A 12,959-nucleotide genomic window follows, 5' to 3' on the forward strand; every position below is an offset into this window, starting at 1 on the left:
CTGAAAACCCATTTGGATCAAACCATCTCTTCTGCGTTTCAGCTAACGTGTTGTTCAGGTCACAGGTGTTGACGTTAGTGACTCCACGTCTCTCATCTGCCAGTGGCAAGCTCTGGCCTTAATGCAGACTTCCTCCTTCACACAGGAAGCATCTTTCAATAGAGCACTTTCTGTAACAACTCCATAACATCAAGCAGAGTTAACAAAGTGTACTTGAACAGACTTCCTAGAGCGTGCCGCAGGATCAGAGACATTTCCAACAGAAACAGCAGAAAGCCAGATACAAAGAATGTGATACACGAACCTTCCCATCGCACACCTCATACTTACCTTTTCATACTCCTATAAGCTGGCTGACTTCAGATTGTGCCACATACTATCTGAGAAACTCTTCTGATAGCGTTTCTACTACTATCAAGCTATTTATTGAACCACAAGGAAACCCCTTTCAAAACCCATTTCAGATTATACTTATGAAACTCCAAAAGGTCACTCAAATGCACCAGTCTTTGAATAGGAAACTGTAAGTGTCCAGCTGGGATTTAAATTTTCCTGCCCTTATGGGCAGGAGTCAGACCGGGACTGGACAGGCAGGAATTTTGTGGGAGGGATCACAAGTTGAGCTAAGGTCACCAACCCCAGGATGCTTGTATTCAAAACTTTGAAACAGGAGAGGGAGACAGCTGGGGGTTTTAGAAGAGGATCACAGCGTGGTAAGTCGCTGGCAGGACTTCACAGGGCTTGAGGAGTGAAAGGAAGGAAAAGAACCGGTTCAGGCAGAGACATTTTCAGCAGTGGGACAATGGGAAATGCTAATGAAGGACAACGGGAACTAAAAGGAACGATTAAGAGCTCCAATCCTTTTATTGGTGCATTTGACATCTGGTTAAACACTATATAAGTTTGAAGCTTGACATCCAGTAGCTCTTGTATACAAACCATGGTGGTACATCAGCAAATTCACAGTGCTGAAGAAAAAGCAATTTAACACTCCAGGGTCCCCCAAGTGCAGAGCAGACAGCAAGGCAAGCCGGTTCACTGGGAGGAACGGTGGGGATGGAGGAGAGCACAGATACCCAGAACCTGCCTCCACTAGCTCAAATTAAACAGCTAATTTCCCCAGGTGCTCGCTACTGAAACAGGCATCTTCCAGAGGATGATTCACTGCATGGTTATGCTGCTGCTCTACAGAACTCCCATGAATTTATTCTTTATTCCTTGGAGGAATACAGCGCTCTACAGCCCTCGCCAGTAACTGCAGAGTGGGCCCAGAGAGCCTTGGGGGCCAGTTTTTGTGCTTACAGATGGGGAGCACGAAGTCTCCCTTGCCTTTGCCATCCCTCCCTGACTACCCGTTGTGAATTGGCAAGTGGTATTCACCCCACATTCACAGCCAAGGAGTCTGTCAAGAAACAGGAAATCTTGTGTGCTGCCACACACAGCAGATACACATACACAACAGATTTTAATTTCACTTTGATCCAATATGGACTTTTTGTATTTTGCCATGAATGCCATCGGAATAAAATCCTTCCCACTCGTACAGCATCAGGTCTGCCCAGGCAACGTCCATTACACTGGTAAAGAAGTCGCTGTGAATGCTCAGGAAGGTGTGTCCCTTTGGGTGAACAAGCACATGGTCTGCCTGCACAGATCTGCTGGCGACCCACAGGGATTTCAAATCCACTGGAGTCAGTAAGAGGCTTTTCGCTGATTTTAACAGATAGAAAAAATTTAAACAAATCTCGTATGCATTCCCATATCAAGCTCTAACTGCTCCTAAAATCTGATTTGGAAAAAAATTGCAGTCTTTCCTTTCCCATTTCAAACTCTAACTGAACTATAACCAACTTCTGAATGAACATGATTGAAATAAAGGAAGACCTTTTTCAATCAGTATTGAGTGGTTCTAATTATGTATACATTCATAACACATACGCTCCCTCATTAAAAATTGCTGAAGTGATAATGTAGTAAAGACGTGATGGTTGTGTGTTTGAAAGAACAACTGTGCAGACCAAAGTTTGCTGCTATATTAATAGAGCATAGGCAGATGCTGTAATTAGAAAGTAAAAGGCAAACAGAAATCGTTAATAGCTTTGTGCACTGCTTAGACTCCTCAAAGTTTTTCATTAGGAAAATGACAGAGTCTTCATATGTGACCCTGGGACTACTGTAAAATGCTAAACACCCATCCCCACAGGTGTGATACTCCATAATTGCATGGCTATATTTGTAAATTGCTCCATTTTTTACAGTTCTATTCTAATTTTATCACTATTTTTAATGAATTTTACTATTTCCAGGAGCACATTAGTTATTTTTTCTTAATACCTTGTGGTGGCACAAGTTCAAGAGGTGGAAAACTCATCTAAAACTTCATTCTAGGTAATGTTATATGTCTCTCATTTTCAGACATACCTAAATAGAGGAGAAAAAATCCACAGGAAGGAAAATCATGTCAAGTATTTGCAGTCCTCCAAGATCTGCCCTCAGGGACATTTCCAACTGAATTGATCGGGAGCAACCACAAGAAAGCTTGCTGCTGCTAGGTTCCTACCTGCCTGTAAGGACAGCAATGCATTGGAGCAGGGTAACATGTTGTTTTGTTCCAGCAAACAGCAGAAGGCACAGGGTATGGCCCAGGCTCTCCAGCCCACACAGAGAGCCTAGGTATCACATCTAGTCAAAGAGAATGTAATGAAACAGAAACAGCAACTGCTTGATGGCAACACTGAACTCTAGACCTAAAGCTTTCCTGTTTGCCCCATTCCTCCTTCTGTAAGAGCGGCCTTAGGAATAGATTTTCTCTGGCTGTTCACAGTGTTGCTGGATTGTCTCAGCAAGGTCAAGACACCGCAAAATTCGCCATTTCTCGGCAGCCAGCTCCTCCTTGGATACCTGGCCCAGCAGTTTTTTGGCAAAGAGGTTCTGATCCTGCATGAAAAGACCCACAGCAGACCTTGGGGCTTGAGGGAAGTTCTCCAGGCAACCACTGGTGAAACAGAAGTTGATTTTCTTTTCACGTCTCATCCCTGGTCCTCTTTCTTCAATCCAAGTCAGAGGTCTAATGTGGAGAATCAGAGAAAGAAAAGAGTACTTATGAAAAAATGAATCAACAGTTCTACTTTAAGCCTGTTTCTCAGTATTTACAAAAAATGCCCTAATAAATTTTAAATTTCTGTCATTGCATGTTCAAATTAACATGTTCTTACCAACATTTCTTGTGGTTATGGAGCTGAACTCCAGGTAACAGTCTTAACTCTGCCACTGCTTAATGCCATGGCTTTCAGCACACCACTTAAGCTCTCTCCATCTCTGTTCTCCCTATGCACAAGGTGTAGGCAACAGTCTCTAGCCATCTCATGGGGAACAGGGAATTTTAATTCATTCATTCATTTGTGGACTTGGCTGAAAAGTGCAGTTAAACATCCAAATATTTTGTGCATGACTTAACCATAGCTAAACTTGCAAGGCCCTCAATGTCTAGTAATTCCTATAGCCAGAACACACTTTCATCACTCACACACATAATGATGATCCAGGTGCTACTGTGCAAGCACCTTAAGGGAAGTTCTCCTTAAGGGAAGTTGCCTGGGACAAGTATTTGCCTGGAGAACTCCACTCCTTTAGGATGAGCTGGACAGTCAGCAAGTTCACTCCTGCAGACACTAGCGTCTGTAATCTCTTTGAACTTTTCAACCAGTAAGCACTGAGTCAATCCTGAAGATTAAGCCAAATGATGTCAATTTTGCCTGTTTCAGCTACATAGACTCTCAGACAAATCTTTCTTAACCAAAGCACCATCCTGTCTTATGCCACGTGACAGCCACAGTTGCCCAGCCAAGCAGTGGTGCTGCCGACTACTGACTGGCACAGCTCGCAGATCCCCACATGTTCCTCCCCAATTTCCCAGGCTGGCTGAGGAAAGAGAAGCCATGGAAAATGTTGTGTTGCTGCAGGGGTCTTATCAGATTCCCTGGCCCCACACAGTAAATGCTTGCAGGAGGTTTGAGGAATGGTCCTCAGCAAAAGCCACAGATAATCCCCCTTCCTGCTCTTTTCTCAACTGCCTATGCCATGCCATTACCTTTCTGCAGCTAATTCATCAGCACCCACTACTGCCTGTGTTTAGAAGATGCACACTATTTTTCGCACTCGGTTATTGATGGCCTTTCCACAATCCTTTATGGCCCACTTTAGTCTGCCATTCACAAATTATGAGGGCATCAATAGCGTGGAAGAATAAATTCTGTCTCCAAGCAATGCCCATTAAATCTTCAATATCATTAGATCAAGAAAGAAAGTCCTTGTCAGTCTACCCTGAACGCATTCCTCAGAGCACTCAGCTTAATGATTCTGTACCTCTCATCTTTTATGCTTTAGGAGCCAGTTTCTATATTCGTATCATTGTATCAATTATTCTTTGCTCACCCTTAGTGCCACACACACCCCGTACAAATTAAACCTGGCCAGAAGAACCTGACTGAACAGAACTAAACTACTGTAGAGAAGGGAAAAAAAAGGACCCAAATCATAGCCTGCAAAAAATAAAAAAACACACAGAAGAAAATCCCCACTGGCACCTTGTGTTTCAGGAAGTCCTAAGGCTACTTGTTGCTGCAGGCCATAAGAGTGCTTGAGGGCTGTACCACTTGGTGCTTTCTGTGTTCTCATTCTCCTTCCCTGAGGTGTCTGTTGTTGATCATGGCCAGAGGAAGGCCACCAAGCTAGCTGGTTTTGCTCTGATGCAACGCAGCCGCTTTTATGTCCTTATGCTACCAAACAGCTACGGAAGGTTCAGGCCACTGTTGTTTGAAGCTGCTTTGTCTCAGGTAGGCTGGTGTGTAGAAACCATTGGGCAGATATAGGCAAAGACCTCCACCGTGTAGTAGTGGGGAGCCCATGATATGACCCAAAACAGGCAATGTTAAGATGGGGTCACCTCCCTGGGGAGATCTAGAGCAGATGCATATCAATGACCAGGGAGCCAGTGAACCAGAAGCATGATCACACAGACCAGACAGAATTTAATCGAAGTGACCAAAATGACTGCTTTAGATTTGTGAGCAGGAAATGCTGATTTTACTAACAGATTTATCTTCTTCTGTGATTGGGCTTTTAGTTATTCTCCCAAAGAGAGGTTGCTTCTACTTGATTGGTAACCAAAACATGTTAATTCTGAGCTACAAACTTCTACACTAAAATTAGTCTGCCCCCTCCTTTTCTTTTTTTTTTTTACTATGAAGATACATATGCTGCGAGACTACATATTATTTAAGCAATTACGTTGCTTAAGAAACAGGTTTGCATTTCATATCAGAAAATGATTTTTTTAATAGGGTTGCTGTTTTTTAATAGGTAATTTATCCATTTTCATTAAAGATTTGTATCAAAGCGCTATCTGGTCATGGATGCAATTAGTTATCTAGAAGCTTTATTTGGAAATGACAAACCAATCATTTTTGGTAGCTAAATAAAGCCACAACTGAATTTGTTGGGCAGTTAAGAAAGAAAAAGAAATTTTAACCAAACACTAACAAACCACTTTTTATGCTGACTTCACAAAGGAAGCACTATCTGCGGTGAAGAAACCACACTGGCATTTCACAGTTATTTTGTCTTACCAGATTTTAGACCAGTAGAGCTCTCACAGCTACATTTTATTCACAGATTGAAATAGGTGAATTTCTGCTTCTCTGACTCCCCGTTTCCTCAAATGTCGATTAGCCTCACTGGTTGGACTGTACTAACTGAATAAACTAAAATGAAGAAAACGCTCTTTGTACCTGCAGAAGAATTAAACTGGTTTCATGCTTGAAAGCATTCTGGGTCCACTCAGCTTAATATTTCATGCAGCAATTGCTGCAGAAAGCATGTTTTACATGGTGGTTTTTTTTTGGATGTTGAGCTTGAAATTATTTTATTAGACTTTGTAAGCTTCAATCTCAGTACAAACACAATTTCAAATGGTTACTGTCAAAATATGTATTCAGAAAATGTCTTCCATTTCTTTTAAACATCTTTGGAAATACCAGTAATTTTTCTTTACCAAGCAATCAAAAAGGGCTGCTTTACCTCAGATGAGAACTAGACCCTAGTCCTAGCTAACATCAGAACAGCCGTTGCCAAGATCATTATCTTTCCAGCTTGCGCTAAAAAATCCATTTTTGACATTTACTGAATCCAAGCTCTGTAATACCAGGACAAGAACTGCAGCCGTGCTGTCAGCAGAGGTTTGTCTTTTCCTGGATTGCTCAACGTTTTATCACTGTCTGCTCAACTGCCTTGGAAACACAACAGAGGCAGAGGTCATCTCTCAGATAGCTGGGCTTTGGAAACTAACACACACCTCCAAAATCCACCCTGAGACAGATCAGCAGCCAGTGCAGGCTCTGCAGCGGGGTCAGACCATAGCCTTTGCACAAATCCCTGCTTAACAAGCAGAACGCAGGCTGCTGCGCTCTGCACCTGCTGTATTTTCCAAGGCAGAAAGTAGGCTGAATTAACCTGATTTCTCAAGGTTGGTGCATTTACGGTGGGCTAGCACTCAGGAAAGGTGCAGACCATTCCCATCCCTTAGCAAAATACAACTTAAGCACACAAGAGCTCTGACAATGCCATCATTACTGCCGGGCTATGACTTCACTTGATGGAGAGTGGGCCAAATTCCCTACTGCTCTAACTCCACTGACGTCAATGGGGGAAGGTCAGCAGGAAATACGGCCTAGCGGCCGAACAGCACACGAGAACACTATGTAACTTTCCAGCCCGCGTAAATTATCCCAGAGGCATAAAACTGACTGTCCCAGAGGTCATTAAAACACTAATGGTGGCAAAACACTTACTGACCCACATGCATAGGTGGCAGTGGGCTAAGAAAAGCAGGTAGATGTTAGCTGTGTAGACCAGGAAAAATCCAAAAACGGTTCTGCGCCCAGCAAATATCGACATGGCAACTGAGGACTACCTAGGAGCCAGGCCGGCCAGGGAAATGTTTAAGCCACACACTAGTTCCACCTGCTGGAATTAGTTCAAAATCTCACTCTATACAGAGCTTTACAGCTACTCCTGTTACTGGCAAATTGCTAAGCGGGTAAACAGGGCTGGTATATGAAGCTCTGTCCTCTCATAACTACATTTAGGAGGAACTGAAAATGACTTTTTATTTAAGAGAAAGAAAGATCACTAAGACAAGATGCTAATCCCGTAATAAACTGGAAAAGACTTGTGCAGGAGCTCAGACCTGCAGTGAGACAAACAGTCCAAATGAGCCCTGATTTTTCCCTCCCCAAATATCTAGTTCTTCAGGTCATTATTTTTTCTTAACCAAAAACTTACCTAAAATTCTTGTAGAAGTCAGCATTCATCTTTGTTAGTATTTGTTGGATTTTTAAGTGTGTTAAGTATTTAGAATAAGTAATTCTACATATGTGCAACCAAAAAGGGGTAATTTATTATGAACAGAGAGAGGCCAGAATATTTTTCCATGGGGTCATCCCTGCTCTCCCTAGTCTTCTCATATGTCTATAAGGGCAGAGCACACTGTATGGAAAAGCTTTGCTATACCTTTTAATGTCAGACAATTCTCACACTGCAGCTCTATCATGCTTCAAACTACTTCAACTTCAGCTTACCTGAGAGGAGATGACCTCCATGAGGATAGCTCACAATTACCAAAATGGAGAGTTTCCATCAAAATACAACACCATACTGTGGATCAGGTTGAGTACTCAAAACACAGAATGGAACACTGACGACTTACTTCACGCTCATGAAATATTTAAAAGTATATTTTATAGCACGGCTCTTAAAATGTACTAGTTTATAGCAAGGTTATTGTTACCATATAATAAAGAGGAGATCTAACTCATTGTTAAAAAAATGTATAATCGAAAGGGTTTTCTGTAAGAAAGTCATATTGCAACGGCTAGACAAAATTACAAGTAATTCTAGCTGCTGGATTCGTGTACTCACAGTCTGACAGACTAGTGCAACAAAAGCAAAAATACAAGATATGGGAAACAGACTGATGCCCTGCTCAGGAAAAATCAAGGAATCTTCAGGACTACAGATTAGGCATTAGTCAAGAGCAAACATATTCTGGCCTTTCTGTGGTTCATTATAGTTTTGCCCCAAATGTGTCATTTTCTCTTAACCTTCAGCTAGTACTACATAACAGTGTAAGCATTATAGTGCTATAAGCTAAGTATTACAACTAGTGCATTATATGTTCAAACAGTCATATGCTTTCAACCTTTCAAGAAGGGTTAGCTTTCAACATACAACAAGAACGTCTGATGCAAAACAAAAAACATCCTGCCTCTGAACACCTTTTCTGGTGACATATATTATGGGCCCATTCCTACATTCAGGCATCAGGAAAGAACTTTTAAAACCTTCTTGTGCTCTTCCACAGACATTGTTTGGTGGTGGCTCTTTTCTACCATGATTACTAGAGGAAACACTTTCATGTCTTGTGTATACCTTCATGCTAGTATTAACCTACTTTACTTCCACAAGAGGAAAAAATGATGCCGAACTCCTGCAGATGATACCTGAACAGGCTGGCTCACCTGCTGCCATGGTCATTACTCACTTCTTGTTTGCTGTCTGAAAATGAACAGTCATTCGGGAATAATTCGTATCCTTCTGCTCTTCTCTGGTGGCAGAAGTAACAGTGAGGTCTCCAAAGAGGTCAATGAGCCAAGTCAATCGGGCAATTCCACTGAAAGCTGGGAATCCTGCTTTCTTTTCATCAAGGACACTACCTGTTACAACAGCAATAGAAAGGCTTAAGAAATGGAAAAGAATAATGCACTCTGCATAGGAAAGGCTGAAGAAACTACTGTGTTGCAGGTTTAGAGACCAGGGTGTAGGAAGGCCATCAGTGGATGGACTGAACAGGCAGTCAACAAACATGGTCAACCTTGAAATGGATCAAGTTGGCAAGCTATGACAGAGACGGCTGCACAAAGAACATACACAACAAGCCCCTCAGGACATACTGAGGGCAGGAGAGTGTCTGTGGATTCACAAGGCAACAGAATAGGGAGAAAAAAAATGCTCAAAAACCTCTCCCATTTCTTCTGCGGCAAAACATGATTGTGAAAGACTAAATGTCCCCATTGGAAATTGGGACACTTCCTCAGAGCTCATACTGGTATTAAAATGAAGGAACTGGTCACCACCACCAAAGCACAGGAGAGATGTAGAAATACTCCCTCCACCATACAAGGTACAGACGTGTTTTCTTCACCAGTCGTAGCAGAAAGATTAGCATACAACTCATTGACGACACTTGTTAAGGCAAAGGTGTTTTCTAGACAGTTCTGTAATTTCATGGAAACATACAGAACTGATACTTATGTGTCTAGTCAGTTTATAGGTGGACTGTTATCTAAAAGATCCGCAAAAAGCCTGGAAGGGCTGGCATCCCCATGGAGCAAGCTACTGACCTGTGAAATGCAATGTTCCTTTCACTAGGTCTTTCCCAGCCACTTCCTTTCTCAGCTGCTTGTATTCTTCAGTCAGAAGTTCAATGTGCTCCACATGAAGAACTTTATCTACCATTAAAAAAAGGAAAAAATCAGGCCAGATTAAATAAGAGTTTTCTGTGTGAATCAAAGGCACATCTAAGCAGTAAAGGCTTCACCATCCACCAGTGGGAGTTCACTTAAAAATGCTCACACATATGGTTGGCAAAATGATGTTAGGAGGAAAAGCAAACACAGGCCCTGTGCTAAGGCATGAGTTCATGTTTTTCAGGAGATAATAAATGCAGTGACTACAGTAGCAGTAGTAACTATGTTTAATGGAAACTGCAATGAAACCAAATACCCAACTAAAGCTGAAACATTAGTATTCAAAGTAAAAGATGAATGAATTCTTGGCCTCTTTCCCCTCATACCTCCCTATTCTGCATTTTTCTTCCCAGAGTAGTAGGAAAGAAGATGAAAAAAAAAAAAAAAACACCATAGCACAATACTTAGATCCAGATTGTAACAATATCTTGAGGAGTACCTCCTCCATTGCAATTAATTGGGCTACTCTGGAATAAAGGATATCCAATATGCATTGAATCTGGCCCTCATTCACTCTGTGTTTTTCTGGAAGGTTTCCAGAAGAGTCAATTCAGGTTGCTGACAGTTGCTGCTTCTGCTTCAAGAGAAGAGGCATAAATTCTGCTCAATGGAAAGCCATTTGGCTGGCGACAAGGCAGTAAGTGGTGTTGGTGCAAGGAAAGAGCAAAGCAGAAATCCTATACCTCCGGTGTTTTAGGACAAAAGTCACAAAGGAAATTTTTAAGAAGCAGTGGTATAAATAGTGCAGCTTGTCCAAATGATTTGCACTCTGCTCCTGTCCAGCACTGTTCTTTTTCTTGCAGTCCCAGACATCCCCACTTACTGGCCTCAGCCAAACTGCCAGCTTCTCACCCTTGGTACTGCAGAGATAGGACCATATGCTTTCCACAATTAAAAAGATCTTGCTTGGGGATAAGCTTTCTTTCAAACAGGGACACCTTGCTGGGCCACAATAACATAAGCATCTGTGTGCAAACAGCATGTCACAAACACTAGAAGATAGTGGAGCTGTTTCCAGTTTTATTTACAGGGAGAGAAAGGACAGAGAGGTGTCGAGTTCAATGGCTACGTTCATTAAGTGCTTTACTATCACTGTGACAGAACTTCTCTTTAACAACATTATTAGTGCCAGAAGCTGAGACCCTTAGTGAGGGTAGACATACTTTACTCTTCGCCTTGACATTTCTGTATTTATTACCCCATTGGCACACGTCTTAAATCCTAGATTGACACATCTCTGAGATAGGCATACTCTCTTGCATATCATAACTAATAGTAGACTGGAAAGTCCTGCCTTTGCGATTTATGCCTTTGGTGCTACCCAACAGGTAATGCTGTTTACAGCCTTGAGATCAAATGCCGTTACCTTTCTGCTCAGCCATCTCCCAGAGTTCATGGGCCGCCTTTGCAGACAAAGCCATGGGGTACTCAACAAGGACATGTTTCCCAGCTTCTAAAAACATTCTGAAAGAGATACAAGATCACTCTTTAAAAAGTATACTACCATAATAATTTCTCTCCACTGTGCTAGCTGCTTCTCATTCCTACAGTCAGCAAAACACGTAGTGACAGAAATAAATCTCAACTCTCCTGGCAAGGATGGTGTGGTGGCTTAAACACCAGGAGAGCTGGAGTTCAATTCTGCTTTTTCCACAGAATTCCCTCACTCACCTACAGCAAATTGCTAAAATGCTGAAGCATTGAGCACTGCAATTTAAACTCCCAGACATTTGAGTGTCTGGAGGGGCAACTGGAGTGCCCTTCCGCTACATAATCTGTGAGGAAAGGCTTTGAATCTTGTTTTAAGATACCTGTATATCAAACACAGACCCATAGGTATGTGACTGGAATTACTAGGGAAACTAATGGATCTTAAATCTGACTCTATTCCAGGGCTTGTGTGTTACTCTAGGGAAGTCACCATCATTTACTTCAGGCTTCTAGTCTGCCAGTCTCTCCTCAGGTATCTACATCCTTTCCTGCAACAGCATTACACAGCTCCTTTATGCTTCTAAAATAATGTGGAAGGTGGGGACAAGGGAAAGCAGCAGGTTAAGCAACTCAAAATACCTGATGGTTTCTTCGTGACTTCTGTTCTCTGTACTGATGAAGGCTGCATGGATCTCCCTGCTTCTCAGCGCATCTTCCAGGCTAATCTGCTTGGCTTCATTAATACTGCCAAAACTTCTCCTGTGTATTTAGCATAAATAAAACCAGAGCATAAGTATTTCAGTCCATTCTTCCCAACTGCATGTTGTGAAGCATCACTTAGAAATTGTTGCCATGGACCTCTGTCCTACTGAGCCAAACCAAAGCAGAAGAAAGGAAGCTTGTGATCCAGAAAGAGCAAAGCACTTACAGTCAGAAGTGGAGCACACAAAAGAACAGATGAGTCAGGGTGTAGGTGGTAGCATCAGAACAGAAACCATCCAGTTGTTGAAGAGCAAAGTTGGTTTTTTTTTAGAAGCATTGTAATAAAATAGCAGTTTTTAAAACAGTAACTTGAAAGAGGACAGTGCACCTGTAGCAGAACTTCTCCCCAGCAAGTTGCACAACATGGACAAAAGCACCTGAGTTGGTAGTGCCACATGCAATGACAACCAGCACAGAGAAGCAGCAGAGTGACAAAGCAGATGCTTGGCTATGATGGCTCATGGTCTGCAACACACACATTGTGTCAGTGCTAAAGGGAAGGTTCTCTTGGCCAACACCCTGGGCGCATCTCCACTTGAAAATGAAACACACACCTGCCCTTTTCATTAACAAAGACTGGAGCAAACAGAGCAGACAGCTTGATAGTGTTATGACAGAGGGGATGAGGGCATGCCACAAGCAGGACTTGAGAAGAAAGACAGGCAATGTTTGCATTTGATTGGAATGCAAAGAGCAAGGCAGTATATCCAAGCAAGCTGCCTGTGAACTGTGTATTTTGACAGCACTGTTTCTCAACAGAAGTAGTGGAAACCCTATCTTTAATGTTATTCAAGGCTGGCTGTAGCACTAGCAAAGGCATCAGGGAACCAAGAGAGTATCTGGCAGGGAGATAAATTGGATGACCTAATGGGTTCTTTCAGTCTCAAACAATTCTGACTGCATGATTTAAATATAGCTGGAAAAAATACACGCATGGTCTGAGATCTATACATGTACCACTTAACTATTTAAAACCTTTATGCTTTGGTGTTACGGGGCAGATGGTCTGGCAGAAATACCTCAGAGGGAGATATATGCATAACAGTCCCATTAAATTTCTATTGCTCCAAGCTATCAAGAAAAAAAAATAACATTGCTCTCTGACAGGCAACCTTACTGTAAATACTAAATTATAGCATTTTCTTTAAAGATTTCTACAGTTTCAGTATTTGGTTTAAAAAA

General features: G+C 42.1%; 1 protein-coding gene across 1 annotated transcript in view; it reads right to left on the reverse strand.

Moving 5' to 3' along the window:
• Positions 1-845: 845 nt before the first annotated feature.
• BLVRA (biliverdin reductase A) overlaps positions 846-12,959 on the reverse strand; it is a 31,247-nt gene continuing 19,133 nt past the window's right edge. Inside the window, exons 3-7 of the mRNA XM_040548892.1 lie at positions 11,655-11,774; positions 10,951-11,048; positions 9,459-9,566; positions 8,600-8,771; positions 846-3,067 (exon numbers count right to left, since the gene is read on the reverse strand). Coding sequence (XP_040404826.1) covers positions 2,794-3,067; positions 8,600-8,771; positions 9,459-9,566; positions 10,951-11,048; positions 11,655-11,774 — 772 coding nt within the window. The 3' untranslated portion in view covers positions 846-2,793. The remainder of the gene's footprint in view (positions 3,068-8,599; positions 8,772-9,458; positions 9,567-10,950; positions 11,049-11,654; positions 11,775-12,959) is intronic.

The sequence above is a fragment of the Cygnus olor genome, chromosome 2 (assembly GCF_009769625.2).
Source record: "Cygnus olor isolate bCygOlo1 chromosome 2, bCygOlo1.pri.v2, whole genome shotgun sequence".
Classification (NCBI taxonomy): Eukaryota; Metazoa; Chordata; class Aves; order Anseriformes; family Anatidae; genus Cygnus; species Cygnus olor.